This window comes from Eublepharis macularius, chromosome 7 (genome assembly GCF_028583425.1).
Source record: "Eublepharis macularius isolate TG4126 chromosome 7, MPM_Emac_v1.0, whole genome shotgun sequence".
NCBI classification, from domain to species: Eukaryota; Metazoa; Chordata; class Lepidosauria; order Squamata; family Eublepharidae; genus Eublepharis; species Eublepharis macularius.
This window is the reverse complement of record NC_072796.1, coordinates 49,161,046-49,185,098: the sequence shown is the minus strand read 5'-3', so window position 1 is coordinate 49,185,098 and position 24,053 is coordinate 49,161,046. Positions and strand designations below refer to the sequence as shown.

At 42.5% G+C, this 24,053-nt stretch overlaps 1 protein-coding gene across 1 annotated transcript in view; it reads left to right on the top strand.

The window, feature by feature from the left end:
• The window catches only part of LOC129333791 (cytidine monophosphate-N-acetylneuraminic acid hydroxylase-like), a 42,986-nt gene that overhangs the window by 5,439 nt on the left and 13,494 nt on the right, over positions 1-24,053 (top strand). The window contains exons 2-8 of the mRNA XM_054985677.1: positions 1,589-1,792; positions 3,911-4,002; positions 12,232-12,341; positions 13,250-13,440; positions 19,254-19,401; positions 19,694-19,775; positions 20,657-20,794. Coding sequence (XP_054841652.1) covers positions 1,589-1,792; positions 3,911-4,002; positions 12,232-12,341; positions 13,250-13,440; positions 19,254-19,401; positions 19,694-19,775; positions 20,657-20,794 — 965 coding nt within the window. The remainder of the gene's footprint in view (positions 1-1,588; positions 1,793-3,910; positions 4,003-12,231; positions 12,342-13,249; positions 13,441-19,253; positions 19,402-19,693; positions 19,776-20,656; positions 20,795-24,053) is intronic.

The window sequence follows — 24,053 nt, the reverse complement described above, 5'->3', positions numbered from 1 at the left end:
GCACATTTAGCTCCCCATGAACAATGCAGGTGTTTTTCTAATAGTGGTAAGATTAATAGTGGTAAAATAAGATTATCTCCCTCATTAGTTGCTGATTTAATTTATATATCAGGGGAGACTGAAGTTATCATTGTATTCTTTTCACTGGCTAACTGGGAAAAACAACTGTGACAATTATTAACTTGTTTGAAGGTAGAGTGGGAAGAATTACTCAGTTTACAGTGCAGTCCTAAACAGAGATACACCTTTCTAAACCCACTGACTTCAAATGTACTTTGGTTAAGCAAAGATACTCAGTTCTAAGCCCATCGACTTCAATGTACTTAGAAGTGAGCCTACAGCTACCTAAGTGTTCTGTATAGGAACAGAATGGCACAGCTGATTCCAGGCAGGCAGTAGAAACCCCCTACTGTTGTTTGGAGAGTATAAAAGTCTAGAATTGGCCAAACAAATTGAACCTGGATCCAGACAAGACTGAAGGACTGTTGGTTAACGCTGAACTGGGATAAAGTTTTTGTCCATTTCAGGGCAGGGTTGTACTTAAGGGATCAGGCTTGAAGTCTCAGAGCAGAACCACAAGTGACAAAAGGCACAGATTGGACACTTGTCTGCTTCCCTCAAGTTTTGATGGGAAATGTAGGCATCCTGGTCTCGCAGCTTCGCTCTCTGACTGCTGTCCAATGGACTTTTCAACTGTCATTTGTCCAACATTCCGCCAAGCTGCCTACATTTCCCATCAGAACTTGAGGGAAGCTGACAAGTGTCCAATCTGTGCCTTTTGTCACTTGTGGTTCTACTCTCAGAATGCTCATTGATCTGGCCCTGTGGCATGAGAAAAGCAAGTTTGAGAAACGTCCTGGAAACGTCCTCCTCTCTCACTTCTGGCTTCCAGAGACTTTATAAGACTATACTATTCTGGAGGGTGTTAGTGATTTTATTATCTGATCAGATATTGTTGTTTTTAACTACTGTTGGATTTTTGCTGTTGTCTGCAGGATCAGTTTTTCTTATTGTTTGCCTGCTGAAAGCAGCAATGAATATGCCTTTCATGGCAACAACAATGGTGAATATACAGCCATCTTGGATTTGGTCAAACTTAGCTTAGAAGCTTAGCTTAGAAACCAAAGCAAATACTTCTTGTTAATATTCCTACTATTATCAAAGTATTATCAAAGTATTATCCCATGTATGGATATGCTAGACATTCCAGACAGAGGGGAGCATGCTTAACTTGTGCAAGAAGACCTTGTTATTTGGAAGATAATTCTCAGATCTTCAATAAGATCCTCTAGCAGTGGGAGCAGAGGGTTGTGCAGCGCTCTTCCCTTATATGGCTGCCCAACTTTTGCAGCAGAAAGCAAGAGTTTGCACGCTCCAGCTCTTAGCTGGCCAGGTTGATATGAATGGACTTATAGTAGTGATGCTAGACGGTACGTTTGAAGCAGATGTTACTTTTTGACACAGGACTATTAATTTTGCCACATAGGGACAGTTTATTAAACAAAATCATCCCAAAGTTGTTTTTGATCCCCTAAGATAGTTGTTCTTATACTCTGATTTCTTATTAGTCCCCTTTTGTTTCAAACAGCGTGGAGCAAACAAGCAAAATACTGCTCTCTCTCACTCCTTCTGAGGTTGCTGTTCTTAGGGAAGGAATAAATTTCTTAAGAAACAAAAGAGATGGAAAGAATTATATCTTGTACAAGGACAACAGTGTCCTGCGAGCATGCAAGAACATGTGTAAACACCAAGGAGGATTGTTCATTAAGGATATTGAAGACCTAACGGGAAGGTAAGGCAGGTCTTGCTTTTTCATCCTTGTCATCTTTTGCAGTGAAGTACAGTTACCTGGGGAATAATGAGTCCATCTTAGTGGTTGAAGGACAATCATTGGCCTTCAGGCTCACGGTGGGCAGGGAAAGCTTCATCTCTTAAGAAATGTTTTATTTGCTGAAGCCCAACATTCTATTCTTCAGATGCAACTAGAAAATGATTCAAAAGCAATGCTTTAAACAATATGTTCTAAAATTTAAAATGATTTTCAATAAAAACTGGTATATATAGTACAATGTTCTCTTTAAAATGTTCTTTAAAACCCCACTATTCTATAGAAAGTTACTGCTATGTAACTGGGACTCCACAATAGACATTATTGTAAAGAAATGAGAGAACAAGACTCCAACGTCTAAAAATCATATCTAGCCCTTAAAGAACTTTGCCATTCTAAATATTGTATTTATGCTCCTTGGTAAGATTTCTTGTAGTCTTTCCGATATATAGATTTTTGTAGGGGCCTCAGTTGTAAAACATTTGCAGTTCACAAAAGCCTCTTAAAGCACTTGTCCAATCCTTCTCCTGCTGTAAATACACTCATGTAAGTTTGAAATGAAAGTTTATTGGGATTCTGAGAGGTAAAAAACAGGCAATTTTGTTTATATACAGTTTTGTATAGTGGCCAAGCAGAAAGGTTGGTTTATAATTACATATCAACCTTCTTGCACTTTTATGTACAATGAGTGATTTCAGACCCAAAACATATCTTTGGATTCTTTTTATTATCTACGGGAATATAAGAAAATGTTTTCTTAAGTGTTCGTTATTCATAAGGAAAATTCCAATAATGAGTTTTCTTGTTATTTTTTTAAATATGGGAGCTAGAATCTTTACTATAGGGACTTTTTGGTTCTTGGGATTAAGGGCCAGAGTGACCCTTTGTTTTAATGGATTGTTTTTAAGGACTTGTTATTTTATATTATCTACAATAAATGTTTTCATTTGGTAACTAAAATTTTAAAAATTAGGTTTGCTATATTTGAAATGTTGCCACTAAAGAGGACTCAGTTGTGAAGAAATGCCAACTGAGCTCCTCATAGTCAGGAATTATTAAGATGTTTATACAGCATCTCTGTTTAGCTTGGCCTGTACTTCCAAACCATCATTTCACTCTCCTCTTATTTCCTTCCTTATACTCTTCCCTTACGTTTTCTTTAAAAAAATTAATGTGTATAATATGCTTGTAATAGCTTTCATTTACGTAATGTTTAAATGGTTGAGGGAAAAAGAAAAAAATGATCTTCACTGCAGGCCCTGATGTTTTGCAGGAATATAATAATAATAATAACAACATTCGATTTATATACCATCCTTCAGGACAACTTAATGCCCACTTAGAGTGGTTTACAAAATATGTTATTATTATCCCCACAACAAAACACCCTGTGAGGTGGAAGGGGCTGAAAGAGCTCCTAGAAGCTGTGACTGACCCAGTATTTAAGCCAAAACTGGGTAAAATTTAGACCTTTTTCAGTATTTAAGCCACAGTTAGGCAAAATTTTGGATCTGAGGATCACATCTGGGTCCCTACAAACCAGCTCCTAAATGTCCTGCACATCTCCACTTCTTGAGCCTGTTTTCTGGAGCTGCTCATCCTTGGACAACCAAGCTGGCTGCTGTACTCCAGCTTTCAGCTGTGCCCTGTTCAGTGCTTCTCCAGTTTATAATCACATATTAACCTCCTTGCACTTTTAAGTACAATGAGTGATTACAGACCCAAAACATAGCCAGGAAGGCTATGTTAATTTCACCTCCCAGTCTGGAGGCAAAGAGGAAATTAACAAATTGTCTGAGGTGCACACTTTGCCTGCTCTGCAGTGAGATGAAACTGACAGAGCCTTTGGCTCAGTCTTTTAATTACACTTCCTGGCTAGCATTGCGTCTCCCTTCACTTGAGCATCCTCGTGTAAGCGGTCTCATGTAGAGAGACTCCAGCTTTCATACTTGGATGCATCAAGCATTGACCATCTTTGGCATTTCAGAAAATTGGCTAGCAGTGCAGTACTAAATATTGATAATAATGAAACTTTAGTATTACAAATTCTGACACAAGAACTGCATTTTTTTTTAAACTTAGATGTGTGCGTTGCACCAAGCATAACTGGAAACTAGATGTGAGCACAATGAAATATGTGAATCCTCCAGAAAGCTTCTGTCAAGATGAATTAGGTAAACAGAGCTTTCTTCAACAGAGTTTATTAATGTGTACTATTTTGTAGAAGTTCTACCCTATGACAGGCTGCCTTCAAACAAATAAAGGGGCTTTTCACTTAGATCTTCTCCATGGCTCACTGAAGAAGAATCCAGGACTCTGTAAACAGGATTTGTGGATCAGCTGTGAGGCGTTGAAGAACACCAGAGTAACACAGTACCCCTTTCCCCACCTTGGTTGTCTTCTCTGTGTTTCATCTTCCCTTTCCCCCATTGCTGTCTTCTGCTTTGTGCGTACGTGTTCCCCATCCCCCTTCCTCTTGTGTATCCCCCATCCATTGGTTGAATGAGACATTTTGCCAAGGAAAATGTGGTCAGATGCTGAGTAATGCAAACTAATCTATCAATAATGGATGGGAACCAAGACCCAGTGCTTAATTGGGAATGCCTACCTAACTGAAACTCTCAACATGGATGAAAATAGGAATATTTTTAAATTTATAATATATAATTAGTCACCTCTCTAGGAGACAGCATGATTAATGTTACTACAGGAAAACACAGTTCCTGTTTTGTGGCCTGTTCTTAGCAATTCCTTGTTAAAATATATCATGTGGTAGTTCTTTCAAGAACATGTTCAAAACACTGAGGATTATTTCCAAAACACTGAGTATTTGCATAAATATATCCTTGATAATGGCACAGCATTGCTAGTCTTCAAGAACATTCCCTTTCAGTAGTAGGTCCAGAAGAGTTAGCTGTGTTAGTCTGTAGCTGCAAAATAGTAAAAAGTCAAGTAGCACCTTTAAGACTAACCAACTTTATTGAGGCATAAGCTTTCAAGAACCACAGCTCTCTTCTATTTCTTCATACCCTCCATGCATCTGATGAAGAGAGCTGTGGTTCTCAAAAGCTTATGCCTCAATAAAGTTGGTTAAAGGTGCGGTTTGGGATTCATGGAGGTCTAACGCAGCTCCACTTGCGGAGCTGACCGGACTGCCGTTTTAACCGGCCGGCGGGGTGAAAATAGCCCGCGGCCGACTGCTCTCAGGCGGAGAGCAGGCAAAGAACGCTCAAGACCCTAGGGTGAGTTAGATCTCGGACGAGGGGGGGCTCTACACAACGGGTCCCCTCTCGATCCTTGAGGTCCCACCTTGCGACGGGTCGGCTACAATCTCTGCGGCAGTTTTGGGGCCAATTTGGCTGGCATAAGACCTACATACCCAAGCTTCGATTGGGGGAAGAAGCTGAGAGAAGAACTTAAAATCGAAACAGCGATTACAACCCGAGAAAAGTGAAGAGAAGGTAAAGATCATTATCTTCTGATACGGGACAGATTAACAAAAACAGAGAGGAAAAAAAGTAGATTTTTAAACTGCAACAGACTAGTGAAAAGGAGGGGAAGACTCGGCAGGAGTTGCATTTGAAAAGAGACTAAGTTTAAAGAAGTTATTAAAGAAAACGGACTATTGTTTTGAATACCTGTGGCTTTGGAGCTGTGAGAAAAAGACACCATCGCGAGATCTGCTGTGGGAAGACGGGAGACAGGAAGTGCGTAATAACAATAGAGTGGCTGGAGAGAAGCGGCCCTTGCAGGAGGGCAGGAAGAAGGGAATCGCCATCTTTGAAAGGGGAAGGGTCGCGGCCTCAGTGGAAAAGGAAGTAGGCCATATTGGATTACAAAATTATAGAGAAACCATAGAGAAAAGACGCCCGACATTTTGGACTCTTTAAAATTTAATTTTTGCAAGAAGACCGGGACATTTAAAATAAAAAGACTTTAAATTTTACGCCACGGAGTTAAGGAAGAGAGCGGACTTGTGGGAGCGAGCTAAAGCAAGCCCCACGATGTCAAAAAAAGAGTGGCAATCGGCAATAGAAAACCTGGACAAAAAACTTTTAGATGTGATTAAAGAACTTAAGGACACGAAACTGGAACTGATTAAAGAGGTTAAAGAGGTTACACAGACAGTAAAATCGGAGCTGTCAGAAGTGAAAAAAGGTATGGAAACAATACAAAGTGAACTACAAGGAACGCAGCAGAGAGTTAAAACAGTAGAAGACGCGATGGAGAATCTAGCAGACACGCAACAAACAGAGATGAGACTGGTGAAGGGGAGAATGTCAGTTGCAGAAACTAAACATATGGAGAAGCAGCTACGTTTTCGTGGCTTGCCAGAAGTGGAAGGAAAGTCAGCGCAAGAACAGATGACTGAGGTGTTAGCTGAGTACCTGGGGAAGGAGGAGGAGGAAGTTGTGGCTATCCTAGATGTGGCATATCGTGTGAACTCGAGAATTGCAACCCAGAGGAAACTACCAAGAGATGTGATTGTGCAGTTTACGACACGAAATATGAAAGAGAAGATTGTGACAAAACAGTTTCAAGATCCATTGGAGATTGATGGCAAGACGATCATTATAATGAAGGAACTACCTAGGTCAGTGTTATTGGACCGGAAAAAATATAAAGTGCTAATTCAGATCTTGAAGGACATGAAAATCAGGTACAGATGGGAGTTACCAGAAGGAGTGTCCTTTGAGTTTGGAGGGGTCAAAAAACGTATTAGATCTGAGCGAGAGATGGAGCGTTTTATTAAGGACAATGAAAAAGACTTACCAACAAGACTATGAGCATGGAATGTAAAGTAATATCTTGGAATGTAAATGGACTAAACTCACCAAATAAGAGGAAAAATATTTTTCACTGGCTACTAAAACAAAAATGTGATATTGTTTGTTTGCAAGAGACCCATATTAGAAAGCAGGATGTAAAATATTTAAAATCTGGAAAATTGGGCAAAGAATTTGTAGCGGCCTCCAACAAGAAAAAAAGAGGAGTGGTGTTGTACATAAAAGAGGAGCTACAGCCAAAATTTGTTATGAGAGATGTGGAAGCCAGATTTGTAGCAGTGGAATGTATTTGGAATTTAAAGAGAGTGTTGGTAGTCGGACTTTATGCACCTAACGGTGCAAAAGAAAGCTTCTTTGAGGATTTGAGGAAGCATTTAGACGACCTTTCATATGACCAGATAATTCTTGCTGGAGACTTCAATGGAGTGACAGACTTGGAACTAGATAAAAAGACTACAACGGCACAAAAGAAAAGAGGACTATTGCCAAAGCTCTTTTTTGAGTTGATTCAACAAGAGACTCTCGAAGATGTATGGAGGAGAGAATATCCTAAAAGTAGACAGTTTACTTTTTATTCTGCAAGGCACTCTACATTATCAAGAATTGACATGATCTGGGCCTCAAAAGACTTAGCGTTATGGACTAAGGAGGTAGAAATAATGCCGATGGTAGGCTCAGATCACAATCCAATTATGTGGAAACTAGGAAAAAGGAGAAAGAGGAAAGCATGGAGAATAAATGAGGACTTGTTACAGGAAAGAGAGAACATGGAAATATTGAGAAGAGAGACAAAGTTTTTTATACAATATAATGTGAATAAAGAAGTACCAACCAATAAAGTTTGGGATGTTTATAAGGCGGTTATAAGGGGCATACTAATGGACTTAAATGGTAGAGCAAGAAAGAAGAAAGAGGAGAAAAGACAAGAGATTGAGGAGAAAATAAAAGCCAAAGAAATACAACTAAAAAAGAGACCAGGGAAAAAGAAATTATACCAGGAAATTAAAATACTTCAAGAGCAGCTAATAGCAATGAGTAATAAAGAATTGGAGTGGAATCTTAAAAGACTGAATCAAAAAGTGTTTGAGGGTGCCAATAAACCTGGGAAGTACCTGGCATGGCAATTGAAGAAGAGAAGGGAAAAGAAAATAATAAACAAAATTTGTGAAGACAACAAAACGTATCTGGAGCAGACTACCATTAGTAGAGCCTTTTATAAATTTTACGCTAAGTTGTACAATAAGAAAGAAGTAAATAAAGAATCAATAGCGACATATCTGGAGAAAACCAAACTTCCAGAAATCTCGGAAGCTTGGAGAAATAAATTGAACAGTGAAGTAACTGACGAGGAAATAAGCAAGGCAATACAATCCGCAAATCTAGGAAAGGCGCCAGGGCCAGATGGACTTACGGCTAAATTTTATAAGACAATGGCCAATGAACTGGCACCATTCCTAAAAGAGGTGATGAATGGAGTTTTTAGGGATCAAAGGATTCCAGATACTTGGAGTGAAGCGAACATATCATTGATCCCAAAAGAGGGCCAAGACTTGACCAACGTGAAAAATTATAGACCTATATCGCTACTTAACAATGACTATAAAATTTTTGCGAAGATATTGGCGGAGAGACTGAAGGGATGGCTCTCGGAAGTTATAGAAGAGGAACAAGCAGGCTTTTTGCCAGACAGACAAATAAGAGATAATTTAAGGACAGTAATCAATGCTATTGAATATTATGACAAGCGTTGTGATAAAGAGGTTGGTTTCTTCTTTGTTGACGCTGAAAAGGCGTTTGACAATTTAAACTGGGACTTTATGTTTGCCACTATGGAAAAGCTACAATTGGGAGAAAGATTCATCAGAGCAATCAAGGAAATTTACAGAGACCAGACTGCAGCTCCACTGTTGTTTATTTTAGTATTGGAGATTCTGATGATACAAATACGACAAGATGAGGAAATTCGTGGAATAAAAATAAAGGACTATTCATATAAGGTCAGAGCATTTGCGGACGACATAATGTTAATTGTAGAGGACCCATTGGAGAACATGCCAAAAGTGATAGATAAGATCAAGGAGTTTGGAGACTTGGCAGGTTTTTATATCAACAAAAAGAAGTCAAAGATATTATGTAAAAATATGACTAAGCAGAAACAACAATTGTTAACGGAAACAACGGATTGTGAAGTAACAAGCAAAGTGAAATATTTGGGAGTTGAACTGACTGCAAAGAATATAGATTTATTCAAAAACAACTATGAAAAACTATGGACTCAGATAGAGAGAGACTTGATCAAATGGAATAGACTGAATTTGTCATGGTTGGGCAGGATTGCAGCAGTTAAGATGAATGTGTTACCAAGAGTAATGTTTTTGCTACAGACAATACCAATCATCAGAGACTCTAAACAATTTGAAAAATGGCAGAGGAAAATATCAGATTTTGTTTGGGCAGGCAAGAAGCCTCGAGTGAAAGTAAAAGTTTTACAAGATGCAAAGGAAAGAGGCGGAATGCAACTGCCCAATCTGAGACTTTACCATGATGCAATCTGCCTAGTTTGGTTGAAAGAGTGGATGACATTAAAGAACAAGAAACTATTAGCCCTAGAGGGATATAAAACATTTTTTGGATGGCACGCATACCTATGGCATGACAAAGTAAAGGTCAACTCGATGTTCCTGCACCATTTTGTACGGAGAAGTCTATATATAATCTGGAAGAAGTACAGAATTTATTTACAAGAAGGAACTCCCTTGTGGGTGGTTCCATATGAGGTGATAGATCCGAGAGCTGTTGATAATGAACAACAATGTTTAACGTACAAAGAAATAACTAAAACTGAAGCATCTAAACTTAGAATAAAGACGCAAGAGGAACTATCACCTAATTACGACTGGTTCCAGTATAGACAGATCAGAGACTTATATAACTCGGACTCTGTAAAGGGGGGTATACGAACAGAGAACTCGGAACTAGAGCAGACCCTTCTTAAAGAAGACAAGAAAAGAATATCCAAGGTATACCAAGTACTGTTGAAATGGTATACTGAGGACGAGACAGTTAAAACACAGATGGTGAAATGGGCTATAAATTTTAATAAAGAAATAACAATGGAGGCATGGGAATACTTGTGGAAAACTACAATGAAGACAACGACATGTACTAATATTAAAGAGAACATTTACAAAATGATTTATCGTTGGTACATGACACCAAAGAAGATTGCGCTAGGGAATTTGAACACTTCTAATAAATGCTGGAAATGTAAGAAGCATGAGGGCTCCCTCTATCATATGTGGTGGTCATGTGAGGTAGCCAGGCAGTACTGGGGGGAAATAATAAGAGAAATGAGTGAAATTTTACAGTTTCAAATAAATAAGAACCCAGAACTCCTGCTGCTAAACTTGGGAATGGAGGGAATTCCAGCCCATCATAGGACGTTGATATTTTATATGACAGCAGCAGCTAGACTTTTGTATGCGCAAAAATGGAAAGTACAAGAAGTGCCAACTATCGAAGATTGGATCTACAAATTGCTGTATATGGCAGAGATGGACAAGATGACAAGAAAACTGAGAAATCTGGACTCAGGGCAGTTTAACACAGATTGGGGGAAGCTGAAACAATATTTGGAGAAGAAATGGGAGGTGGGAGGAAAACTGTGGCAGTTTGAGAACTACTGAAGTATAATAAAAGTATAATAGAGGGGGGTGACTTTACCGGGGGAGGAAGAGATAAATGTAAATTTATAAGCAGTTAGATTAACAGATTGATATATATATAGATATATATAGGTTAATAGATAGAACATTGATAGAAAATAATTAATGATAAGGTTTAAATATAAGGATTGAGTAACCAACAGTATTTTCTTTCTTTGATAAGATCTATATAATGCACCAAACTGAATATACAGAAGAGTCAAATTGATTGACTATGTGATGAGCTATATAGAATTACCATAAAAAGATAGAATGAGTAATATATAGAGAATAAGTCAAATTGTTTGATTTAAATGTAAGATTTTTATGGTTTATGATATATAGGTTTATGATATATAGAAATATTTAAAAATGGAAAATGGGATAAATTGTTTATCCAAGATGGAAACAAGATGGAAACAAAGACTTACAGTTTGGGTATATAACAAGAAAAGTAGTTAAGGATGTACTGCTTAATATAATGGAGAATGTATATCTGTTTTAGATAGAGGAAATTAATAGAAGTAAGGGAAAAGGGACAAAGGGTGGGAAAGCTGTTGGAAGTCAACAAAAGGGGGGGAAAGGGAGGGGGTAAGAAATGAAAAATTTGGGAAAAATTGAATGTAAATGTAAAAATAACGGATTCTAACCCAATAAAAAATTTTTCAATAAAGTTGGTTAAAGGTGCTTTACTTAAAGGCGCTACTGGACTTTTTACTATTTTTCAGTAGTGGGGAAATCTAAAAACAGACACATAATTTCAAGTAATACATACTGCAAAACTCCCAATATGGATTTATGTAGTTTACTGCTGGCAGTTAAAATGCATTAAGAGTTTTCATCATGGAATAGCAGATGGTGCAGGCCAAATATTTATTCTGAATAGAAGTCACACCTAAAATGTCAGCAGTTACATATTAATATAATAAGTTACCTATTGATTCTGCATGACACTGCATATTTAAAAAGATGAAAGGTACCAGAGCCCCGACGGGGTTATAAAAAGTAGAAATTTCTGAGTCAGGTCCAACAAGCTGACAACGCATGAAAAGAATACAAACACAAATATCTGATTTAGGAGAATCTTTAGAATGATATCTTTCCTTTTGTACTCCTTAATATACCTCCAATGCTCCTTTTCAGGAATTAGTAATTAATTACAATCCTGAGCACAGTGCATTGAAACATTTGATTTGTTAGCAATTATTGTTCTAATCTAGAGATGCTACTCCAGTGCCCAAAAGCACACCAGAAAGGGCTTTCCCACTTATTTAAGTGGAGTGGACACCTCAACATATACAAAGGGATAGATACAGGAGTTCTAAGGTATTAATTGATGAAGCATAGCCTCTTCCAGAAATATGAAAATGGTAAAAACCAAAAATTTGCATAGTAAAATTTTCCCCAATTCCTTGAGTGGCAAGTTACAAGGGCAGGAGTATCCAGATTTGGCTTTGGCTTCCTTTGGAAGAGAGAAAACAATGGAGACCTGGCATTTTTGTAATATTTGCTTTATTTACAAATTTACAGAGCACAGGTACACAACAACGAGGCACTTCTATGGGTCAAAATATTCATTACATTACATCATATCGTCCGGTGGGATTCTACAATCCCAAGGTGCTTCAGCAGATTCAAAAATATCTGACTCCTCCTTTCAATGTCTGTTCCAAAATGCATACCATTGTTTCTTCACCTTCACACTGCTGCCCTCTTTATCAGCTCTGCCAAGCTCTGACAACCACTGGGGAACAAATAAACGTCATAAAGTAGTGAGCAATCTCTTAAATTCACCACCTGGGGATGTTTCAGTTGGTGTTAATCTAAGGTATTGTGCTACTATAGCTACTGGGTTTTTTATTTTTCTGCAATTAATTGTCTGCAGGAAAAAAAGTTCTTTTTTTTTTTTTAGTTGTTGAAACAGATGTACATAATGGACTTGTGCTAATTGAATTACATCCTCCAAATCCATGGGATACAGAACCTAGAAAGGTTGAAGATCTGACATTTGGAGAGGTCCAGGTAAAAAAAAAAGCCTGATTTCTTGGTGTAACCTGTAACTACCCTACGTTTAAAGGCTAAATATTAGTTGAATAATACCCCACCTAGGAAACTAGATAATGGTGTTGCTAATGTAGCACTAATTAACTGGTTTTACATGTTGCTTCTGGACCTCTCATGTGGAAGAAAGCTCCGTTTAAATAAATAATCCATAAATGTTACTGTAACAAAAAGGGCCTTAGATCTATGATGGTTTGTGACCATTGGGTTGAACCTCCACAGGAACACAATCACAACTTGTTCTGTGAACTCTTGTGAGTCCTAGCACAACATTTTGTAAAGCCTTCCCTCAGAGACTGGAAATGGCTTGTGCAGCATCTTCAATTTAGCTCCAATTCTGATGTTTTACTCTGCCAAATAAAAACCTCCCAGAAATACAAAGAATACACTATCAAGACTATTGCTATCAATATGTATTCTTTGCATTTCTGTTACATTTAACAAAAATGCTACCTTTATAGCTACTCTATTGATATTTTACTGCCCTCTACTGAATGTTATGATGTATTTCAGGCTGATAAAAGTGAGTCATTAATTATTTTAAATACTTTTTAACCTGGTGCGTTTTTTATTTTAATGTGGGCCTGTTTGTTTTAGATTTTTGGTTTATCATGCATTTTTAATCTTTGTACTGATTTTGGCAGTGAGGTAGGATATAAATATTTTAAATAAACATGTTTATATCTTTATGTTCCTATTTTTTTCCTCCAACCCATGTATCTGTCACCTTCTCCATACAATTTATGCATCATATGAAGGAAGCTTTGCATCTGTAAACTAATTTCCATTTAAACTAGGTTAGTTTTTTGGTATACAGAATATGGCAATGCTATAACAACTCTGATTCTTGGTTCTCTTTCTGCTCTTAGGTGACATATCTAACTCATGCATGTATGGACATCAAGCTAGGAGACATAAGAATGATATTTGATCCATGGCTAACTGGTCCTGCTTTTGCACGTGGCTGGTGGTTACTTCATGAGCCACCCAGTGACTGGTTAGAAAGGCTTTGTCATGCAGACCTAATCTACATCAGCCACATGCATTCCGATCACCTCAGGTATCTGTTTCCATGTGATCATCATAACCTCTCTTACTTAAAAGCAGGGCTTTTTTCTGGGAAAAGAGGTGGTGGAACTCAGTGGGTTGCCTTCAGAGAAAATTGTCACATGGCTTGTGTCCCCACCCCCTGATCTCCAGACAGAGGGGAGTTTTGATTGCCCTCTGTGCTGTGGCGCGGAGGGCAATCTAAACTCCCCTCTGTCTGGAGATCAGGGGGCGGGGCCACAAGCCATGTGACCATTTTCAAGAGGTTCCGGAACTCTGTTCCACCGAATTCCAGCTGAAAAAAAGCCTTACTTAAAAGGAATATGTTCTTCCTTCACGGAAATAAACATACAGTAAATAAAACTATTGTAAATAAGTAAATCTATATAGGTCCATATACAGTCATATTTCTCAGTATGAGAGACTCTCTGGTCAACAGCTATGTCAGCATTAAAGGCCATATTATTATCAATTTTAGCAGAACTCCCAATCTAGGACCTAGCGATCTAGACAAATGGTTATCTTTGAAGGCAGTTTTTCCCACCTGCCAGTATGACACACATTTAAATGCTAATAATTTACTGTCTATGGTTAAATATTGGCTTCATACAAAGATGGAACAAGGTCTTTACTGGATACCAAAATATGGGGTTACAACAAGTATAGCTAGAGCGCAACAGCTCTGGAACATACTGCTAACTGCAGGCACCAAGCTATAACTGCTAGGACAGAGCAGAGAAGCAGAAGAAGGTATGCCTTGGAGATATAGTAACACTATCTACAGAACTGTTCCATGCACCACACTACCCTCTCTTGTAATTTGTAAGATCTTTTGTTTTTACAAATTCAAATGATCTGGTAGTTTGCAGATCCACCCAGAATACACCACAGTAGAACTTGGTACATGTGCAGAAACCTGCTGCATTTCTTGCACATTTACTTCTTCTCCATCAGCTTGTCTTACAAACTCAGATGTTCCTTCAGTTCCTTGCTGGGAACCCACCTTCAAACTAGTAATAAATGTAATCAAGTCCTTTGCTATGATCTCACATTGGATTCCATGTTGTAACCGCTGTAATGGATTTTGTGCCAATAACTGACCTCTTTATCATCAACTAGTCTGGTTACTGGACTCAACATTCTTTTTACAGTTTAGGGGTACCAATCTCCAGGTGGGGCCTGGAGTTCTCTTGGAATCACAACTAATCTCCAGACTACTGGAGACTTCTGGAGAAAATAGGTATCTTGGAGAGTGGAGAACATGTTCTCCCCAGGCTTCACCCCCAAATCACCAGGAATTTTCCAGTAGAGTCAACAATCCTATTATGGTTCCTTGTTTCCATTTCTTTCCTGCCCTTTAAACTCTGACAAAATCCTTTTGACCAACATGGGGAAATTGTAGCCCCTGGCCCCTGGCCTGGCCGTTGACCTGGCCCCTGGCCTATCCCCTGGTCCGGCCTGAGGCCTGGTCCCTGGTTTGGCTTCTGGCTTGGCCTGGCACCAAACCCTGGCCACTGGCCCTTGGCTCCTGGCCTCTGGCCTCTCCTGGCCCTTACTTGGCCCCTGGCTTGGCTGCTGGCTTGGCCTTAGGGATCCCAGACCCCTGGTGGGGGTGGGGGATCTCCCACCCCCGCTCCCCACAACCCGCCCCCACTTACCTGAGCAGTGGGGGGGGGAGCACATTCCATGTGCGCTGCCCCTCCGTACGGTGCGCTCCCGTATGTCACAGCCACCGGGATCGGGCCGATTTTGTCCCAGATCGGGGCCACTGCGGAGGTCAGGAGCGCTCCTGCGCTCCGCAGCGCTCAAAACAGGCCTGATCCTCAGCAAATAGGCCCATTTTCAGCAGCTACAGAAAGCAGGAGCACTCCTGTGCTCCGCAGTGCCCAAAACAGAGCCCGTTCTGCCATGGATCGGGCCCGTTTTTGAGGAACTGCGGAGCACAGGAACGCTCCTGCACCCCGCAGTGCCCAAAACAGGCCCATTCTGCCCCGGATTGGGCCCATTTTGAGGCACTGCAGAGCGCAGGAATGCTCCTGCGGTCCGCAGCGCCTCAAAACTGGGCCCAATCTGTGGCAGAACGGCCCATTTCAGGCGCATTCTGCAGCGCCCAGCCGCGCAATGACGTCAACCCAAAGTGATGTCATTGCACCTGTGGGGGCATGCACACGTGCTCTGCACACGTGCACCCCCTCTCCCGAAAGGTAAGTGTCAGGCCCCTGTCCCCTCACCGGGAGATTAAGGGGGGCTGGCAACCCTACTTGCCCTGGACCCAGCCCCCAGACCCTAGCCTAGCCCCTGGTCACTGTCCTAGATCCTGGCCCCTGACCACTGGCCCCTGCCTTGCCCCTGGGCCCCAGCCTGGCCCCTTGTTTGGCCCCAGGCCTGACCACTGGCCTGGCTCCTGGTCCCTGGCCTGTCCCGGCCCCTGGCCCCTGACCTGTCCCAGCCCTAGGCCTAGTGCCTGGCCTGTCCCAGCCCCTAGCCTGGCACCTGGCGTGTCTGGGCTCCTGGCCTCTTGCCAGGCCCCTGGCCCCTATCCACTGGCCTGGCCCCTTGGCTGGCTGCTTGGCTAGCCTGTAGCCCCTGCTTGGCTCCTGGCCCTGGCCTGGCCCTTTGCACCTCTGGATGGGCCCCTAGCTCTGGTGTGACCCCTGACCTGTCCCCTGGCCTTACCCTAGGCCTGGCCCCTGGCTTGGCCTGCCCACTGGTCCCTGGTCTGTCTCCTGTCTCCTGACTTCTGTCCTGGCCTGGGCTCTGGCCTGGCCCTTTGCCTGGCCTCTGGAACTTGGCCTTGCCCCTGGCCTGGCTCTTTGCCTCTGGCCTTGTTTGGCCCTTGGCCTGGCCACTGGCCCCATCCTGGCCTCTGGCCCAGACCCTCCCCTGGTCCTCTGGCCAGGCCTGGTCTTGCACTGGCCCTCAGTGTCCTGGCCTGGCTCCTGGCCCAGTTTGGCCCATAGCCTGGCCCATGGCCTGTAGCCTGGTCCCTGATCTGGCCTCTGCCCTGGCCCCTAGCCCCTGGCTTGGCCTCTGTCCTGACCCCTGGCCCTGGGTTCCTAGCCAGTCCCATGGCCCCTGGCCTGTACTGGCCCCTGGCTTTGCCTGGCCCCTGGGCTGGCTCATGGCCTGGCCCCTGGCCTGTCCTGTCCTCTGGCCTGTCCTGGCACTTAACCTGGCCCATGGCTTTGCCCTCAACTGGCCCCTTGCAACTGGCTTGTCACCTGGCCTGTACCCTGGCCTGGCCCCTGACCCCTGGCCTCTGGCCCTTGCCCCCTGGACTGGACCCTGGACTGTCCCCTGCCCTAGCCTCTGCCATGTCCCCTGTCCCCTAGCCTGTCCCCTTGCACCTGGCCTGGCCCTTGACCTGGCCTCTGGCCCCTGGCCTGGCCCTTGGATCATGGTCCCTGGCCTTGTTTGGCCCCTGTCCCCTGGCCTGTCCCCACCAGTCCTATGATTGTGCAATCAATCATATGTCACTGTAACAGGCTTGTTCTCTGTCCTTGACTATAATTTTTCAAAAGTTCATCTGTGCTAGTTAGTGGCAAATCAGAAAAGCATTGTTTATATATTGTCTCAGGGAACACTGATACTACAATTCCAAGTATCTATTTCCATCTGAAGTATCATGTCATTTATCTTTACCCTGAAATACGACGGTGCATTTCGTTCACAGACACACAGCTCAGCTGGTGTCTCTTACTTCTTTTTGGTGACCAGTTCTTTTGTAGGATATCTTGAGATGCAATATGACTGTCAGGCTTCAGCATGGGCATGGTGGCGCAGATTGCCGGTGGGTTTGAACTACAGCTCCTAGGTGCAGACAGTGACAGCACAGGTTCCCGCTCTGTGGAAGGCGGGGAGGTATACATCACCCTTGCTCCTTCTCTACCACTCACAGGCCTGCTCAACCTTGCCTCCTTGCTCGCTCTTCCTTCTCTCCTTCACCTCTCTAGCTCTTCCTCCTTCCATCCTCTCTCTCTGTCATTCTCCTAACCTCCTCCTTGCTCCTACACAACCCACCACGCCCTGTGGGTGGACTTCTCTTATATCCCTTCACCCATTCCTGGCTCCACCTGCCAGCCACGCTCCCAGCACCCTAGCCACAGCCTTGACTGTTTTAGGCAGCCACATCTGTGGTTGCTTTGCTGGCTGCCTCAGGCAGCCACACTTGCATCTCCTCTGCTGGCTGCTGGGCTTTTTCTGCTAATTGCCTCAGGCAGCCCTACCTGTGGCTGCTTTGCTCTCAGCCCTACCTGGTTCTGTCTGATCCCTTCTAGCCTGCCTGCAGGTTGGGGCGTGGCCCTGTGCGGCCTCTCCTCTACTGCTGGCTGGCTTGCTGCTGGCTGGCTGTCCCTGCTTCCTGTGCCTTCTCCCTCTGATCTGGGCCCCTCCTGGCTGTCCTCACTCTCCCTGCCTGGGCTCCCAGCCTCTCAGTGGAGCGTGGGGCTAGCTGGCTTCCACCTGCCCCATCTAACCCTCTGAGGCTTGGGTGCTTCTTTCCCGCTGGTGCCAGTGGGCTCTGGCCCTGGGTGTATGTTGGGGTGGCTGGGAACCTGTCTCCCGGCTGCCTCCCATCCCCTCCTCCCAGTAAGTCCAGGGGCTGAGCCTCAGACCTCAGACAACAACATACACAGGCTGTACATATCCTTCCACCCCACATTTATAGCACTGTAGATGGATTAACACACAGTGACATTTTTAAACAGCAAAAACATTGTTTCCTTTGCGGAGTCGTGAAGTGCTTTGTCTCCCTCCTCTGAGAAGCACTTGTGTGCATTGCCCCAGTTTTTACAATCTCTTTTCCAGTACATATGATGGCAGTGGCTGTAGTTTGTGCTGAAACTGCAGACTATTCTTTTTTGGTAAGATCGAATAGGGCAATCTCTACTGTCTCTTCTAAAAGCAGGTCCTTCTTTGGCACCACACTTAACAGATTCTCAATTTAAAGTTCCTGATTCTATAAACAAACTAATCTCTCAGAGTTTCTTTCAAGAAACTTTTAAACTGACATGGGCATTCACAGCTTCAGAACAATGGATCTCCTGGGGCTGAATAGGGACAGAGGATTCTTATCCACTACATATGCTAATTTTTGAACTCCCTCCCAACATTTCGTCCCTTCTCTAATCAAGCGAATTACATTTCACATTGCACCTTTGCATCCTGATTCCCTTTCTTGCAATACCTCTCCCACCTTATGACTTGGATATAAGGGCTCCAGGATCTTTGTTCTTACTTGTATCTGACAAAGGGATCTTTGACTCTCAAAAGCTAATACCCTGGAAATCTTCTTGGTCTTTAAGGTGCTATTGGACTCAAATCTTGCTCTTCTACTGCAGACCAACATGGCTACCCAGCTGAAACTATCATTTGTCTCTGCCCCTCCAGTGTCCCAAGAAGCTCAGGAAAGCTCCCACTGCCTCCCCCTCCTTCGAGGAGGCAAATATCAGCCCGCAGACAAGCGGCTGTTGCCATGGTCGGGAGTGCCACATTGTACCTTGTATACAGTGCACTTCTAGAGAAAGAATCTGCAGATACAGCAGCAGAATGTATTTCAGCATTTAAGAATGTGGCATATATCAAAATGTCTGATGCTGATATTTATTTCAATATCTATGAACAGAAACACTAGTTTTAAAAAAGGAATCTAGACCTATCTTCTAAAATTTTGAAAAGTGGCAAGCCTACATCATTTTTTAATATGGTATCCTAATTTGAGTTCCTTCCATTAGTTATAGTTTACTGTATAGTAGCAAAAGGACTTGAGGAAGACGCTATTAATTTTCAATGAAATACATCCCATACTCATAGTTTTCTACTTTCCAGTTACCCTACACTGAAGAAACTTGCTGAGCGGAGGCCAAATGTACCCATTTATGTTGGAAAGACAGAAAGGCCTGTATTCTGGTACCTTGAGCAGAGTGGTGTAAAGCTGACCAATATTAATGTTGTTCCGTTTGGAGTCTGGCGACAAGTAAGACATCATCATGCTTCTTGTGTAACATTTTCTTTCAAAACTATTTTCATCACACAGAAATAATTAACGGCTCCAATGTAGTTTGAGTTATGGAGCTTTTAGTGGCCGAACTTAAAACCTATGCAAAATGAACCCAGACAGTTTTGGGCATCGGTATTTGGGCTAGTGGGGAAAAGGGGAAAGGGGCCTGGAGTAATGGAGACCAAGTGATGAGGAGGTGAACATTTGCACTTTATACTTCCTCTTTTTGTTTTTAGCACTTTAGCTTTCATTTTTTTCTTCATTCAAGATGAACAAGAATCTTAGATTTATGATACTGATGGATGGTGTTCATCCGGAAATGGACACTTGTATCATTGTTGAATACAAAGGTAAGTTAATTCATCTGTACATTTGAGCACATTTCCCCATTTTTTCTAAATTTATAAACCATCAATTTTACTTTAATGGACTTAAAAATAAGTTTTAGTGATGAGATAGTTTCACCAGGTATCTGGCAGTTTCCTACACAAAAGGCTTTTGAGAGGATCTGTAGTACCATCTTGCTCATTTATATTGGTATATCTCCCCCAGCTCATTTCATAACTTTTCTTTATCTCTGTGTGTGTGTTGGGGGGGGGGTTGTCAGTGTCCTCACCCTCTCTCCAGTCAAGATCAGGACTCTTGGCTTGCCTTGTGTCCTGCGCTTAGAAGGAATTTACCAGACGTTCTCCTCTGCCTACTCTTCTACAGTACATCTTGGAATAGGCTGGTAAGCCTCCTCATTGCTGGCCCTCTTTCCCCTTTATGTAGGCCCTGTAGGGTTCTCCACACACACACCCAAGAGAACACTGGCCCCCATAAGAGGTTGGGCACTCCCTTTGCTGAAGACACAGGACTGCCACAGCTCCCTGGTATGGTAGTCAATCATCTGGAGAGGTGCCAAAGCTTTATATGTCTTTCTTTCCATTAGCGATGTCCTCTCCAGACAACAGTAGTCATTAGTCAGAAATGGGTAAGTCCCCATCCCTTGACAGTGCTTTCACAATCTTTAAATGCTAGTGAAAGCCAATGTTCTGTATTGGCATAGCTGTGATATACTTTAGCATATGAATTCATGTGCTATCAAGCCATAAACAGTTACATGGAATAACATTAATTCACAAAAAAAAAGCTCAAGCCTGAAGACCTGAGTACTTGGACAGAGGTGAATTCCATCTTCCAAAAGCATAAAGACATTTGAAGTTTTAATAGAAAGTTCATTTTTGTATAGGGCATAAAATCCTAAATACGGTAGACTGCACCAGGCCCAACGGTGGAAAGCTTCCAGAGAATGTTGATCTGATGATGAGTGACTTTGCAGGTGGAGCATCAGGATTCCCAATGACATTCAGTGGAGGAAAATTTACAGGTAACAGTTTGAAATCATCCAGATAAGATGTTCACATTTCAGAATATTTTGAAACTTCTGTTGTTAAACCAGACCTCCCTAATAAGAATCTAAGGGCAGGTTTATACTTACATTTTCAGTGTTCAGAAACTACTCACTTGATGACTGACAGCTGAATGGATAAAATGCCTTTACTGAGACAGGGAGACAGTGTGAGATGGTACCAAAATTCTGCTTCAGGTTGTATATGTTACAAATGACAAACCTGCATGCCTGAACTGGCTCAGGTGTAAGTAAATCTTTTGTTATTAGGAAAGTCTTTTGTCTGGCTGCTTTCAAGTTTCACAAAACTTTGCTTCAGGCAGAACAAAGAAGTTGTATAAAAATAAATAATGGTGGTTACACCCCAAATATTCTGCATAGGGCTGCCAGCCTCCAAGTAGTAGCTGGAGATCTCCCGGAATTACAACTGATCTCCAGGTAACAGAGATCCATTCCCCTGGAGAAAATGGCTGCTTTGGAGGTTGGGCTCTATAGCATTATACTAGGGGTGCTGGACCCCCGCTGGGGGCGGGGGATCCCCCGCCCTCACTCCCCACACCCACTTACCTGGCCAGTGGGGGGGGCTTCCCTGAGGAGTTGCACGCGCCCACAGATCGGGCCCGTTTTGAGGTGCTGCAGAGTGCCTCAAAAAAGGCCTGTTTTGGCCCAGATTGGACCCGTTTTGGGATACTGTGGTGCGCAGGAGCGCAGCACCCCAAAACGGGCCTGTTTTGAGGCGCTGTGGAGCACAGGAATGCTCCTATGCTCCGCAGCACCTCAAAACAGGCCCGATCCGTGGGCGCGTTTTGGGCCGCTGTGGAGTGCAGGAGCATTCCTTCGCTCCACAGCAGCCCCCAATGTGAGCCCCCGCAGAGCGTGGGCATGCTGGGGGGGTGGGCGTGCTGCGGGATTACATCACTGGAAGTGACATCATCATGCTTTGTGGGAGTGTGCACACGCACTTTGCGCGCGCGCACCCCCATCACATCAGAGGTAAGAGCTAGGCCCCAATCCCCCGCTGGGAGATTGAGGGGAGTTGGCAACCCTACATTATACCCTACTGAGGCCCTCCCCTCTCCAAGCTCCACCCCTTAAATCTCCAGGAATTTCCCATCCTGGATCTAACAACCCTAATGAAAATTAAACATTAGACACAGATGTGGATGTCTTGCTGCTCTTCTTTCTTGCCTTTATTTTTTATATGAATCATTAAACCACTACAGTTTCTACAACCTCCTAAAGCTTAATAAGGTGGTATTTAGCTAAACTTTCTGCACTTTCTACTGGTCCCTTATTATGTTTATGTTTCATAAAGTACAGGAGTGGCTTGATATAACATACGTATGTAATAATTATATAAGTAGATTTTATATGTATAATCTATGCATGTACAGATTATGTATAATCTATGTATAATCTAATTTATAATATATATGAAGGTAAGGGCTAGATCTAAAGAATAGCACGATGAATTATGCATGTCAAAAAGTGCTTTGAATTCGTGTTTCTAAAATAGCAGTCCTGTCACCATTCACATCTCACAAAAATGCCTTTTTTAAACCAAGGGAAATTCTGAAACAGTTTATGATATGGAATGAGGGTCAGTTCTTCTTTAAATACTCACACACACACACACACACACACAAATAAATAGAAGGGGGTAGTATTGGAAAGGTAAATTTTGGAGGTATCAAAACTATAAGATTAATGTTTGTAAAGATACGATAGGTGTTGTAGAGAAAGATGGAAACTGAAATATGTATTATTTTTCTTGTTTAAATTTTTTGTTCTTCTCTTTTTGTATTCCTTTTTCTTTACTTTCTAGTTTCTCTACCCTTTTTATTGGGCCTTTAATCTTATAAATACAATAAAAAGTATTCTTAAAACATACACACACACAGGAATTCCACTAAGCATCTAGCAAGCTTTGGGCAAGTCTAGACTAGTTCTGAATCCCAGCTAGAACTTTTAATAATGCGGGCCTTATTTGTACTTTGGACTAAGGAGGCTTCTCTTTGTGACTTCAAAGGAAGTAACCCTTGATGCAACTGAAGTGGCACAACAGCCCATTTATCTCAAGCGTTCAACCCTGTGCATGCTTTATTCTGTTAGGTAAAAACAGGATCTAGAGATTCAGCCTTCACTCACCAATAGGACAGAAGGATGTTCTCTTTTGCAGGGCCACTTCAACCCCCACAGTATTTTTTTCTGAGAAAGAAGGAAAGGAATAGGCAATTTTTTAATGTCTGATGTTTTGCTGTGGCTTTGATGTCTTTCCGTTGGAATGGGTTTCTTAAGAGAACTTGATGCATAGCCTATGACAGAGGACCTCAGCTTTGTTGAACCTACAGCACTTTTGCAATTTTGAGCAGAGGTACTGGGTAGGGTGGTAAAAGGCCCCGTAGCACAGAGTGGTAAGCTGAAGTACTGCAGCCCAAGCTCTGCTCATGACCTGAGTTTGATCCTGGCAGAAGCCAGGTTCAAATAGCCAGCTCAAGGTTGACTCAGCCTTCCATCCTTCTGAGGTCAAAAAATGAGTACCATTTCCTGGGGGTAAAGTGTAGCTGACTGGGAAAGGCAATGGCAAACCACTCCGTAACAAACAAAGTCTGCCAAGAAAGATTGTGATGCGACATTCCCCCATGGGTCAGTAATGACTCGGTGCTTGCACAGGGGACTACCTTTACCTACGGGGTAGGGTACCACAACAAAATGGCTGTCATGTGAAGGCACAGAGCCAGTTTGGTGTTGTGATTAAGAGTGGTAGGACTCTAATCTGGAGAACTGGGTTTGATTCCCCACTCCTCTTGAAGCCAGCTGGGTGACCAGTCACAGTTTCCGCTCTGAGCCCATCATGGGAAGAGCAGACAAAAAATCAAATAAATGAAATGAATGAATGAGCTTCTTGGAGCTCTCTCAGCCCCACTCACCTCACAGGGTGATTGTTGTGGAGATAATAGTAACATATTTAGTAAACCGCTCTGAGTGGGTGTTAAGTTGTCCAGAAGGGTGGTATATAAATTGAATGTTGTTGTTGTTGTTATAGCCAACCACAAAAAGACTGCTGTAGGAACTGGGACTAATCACAAAATTTTGGGAGGTTCCAAGACAATTGTCCTCTTATGATGGAGGCAGCTGTCTCTGAGTGGGATTTTACTGCAGATACAATGGTGCTGGATTCTCCTGAAGTGCTTCCTGTTCTATGAAGGTGGAGGAAGCCCAGGATTGGCTCTTTGCT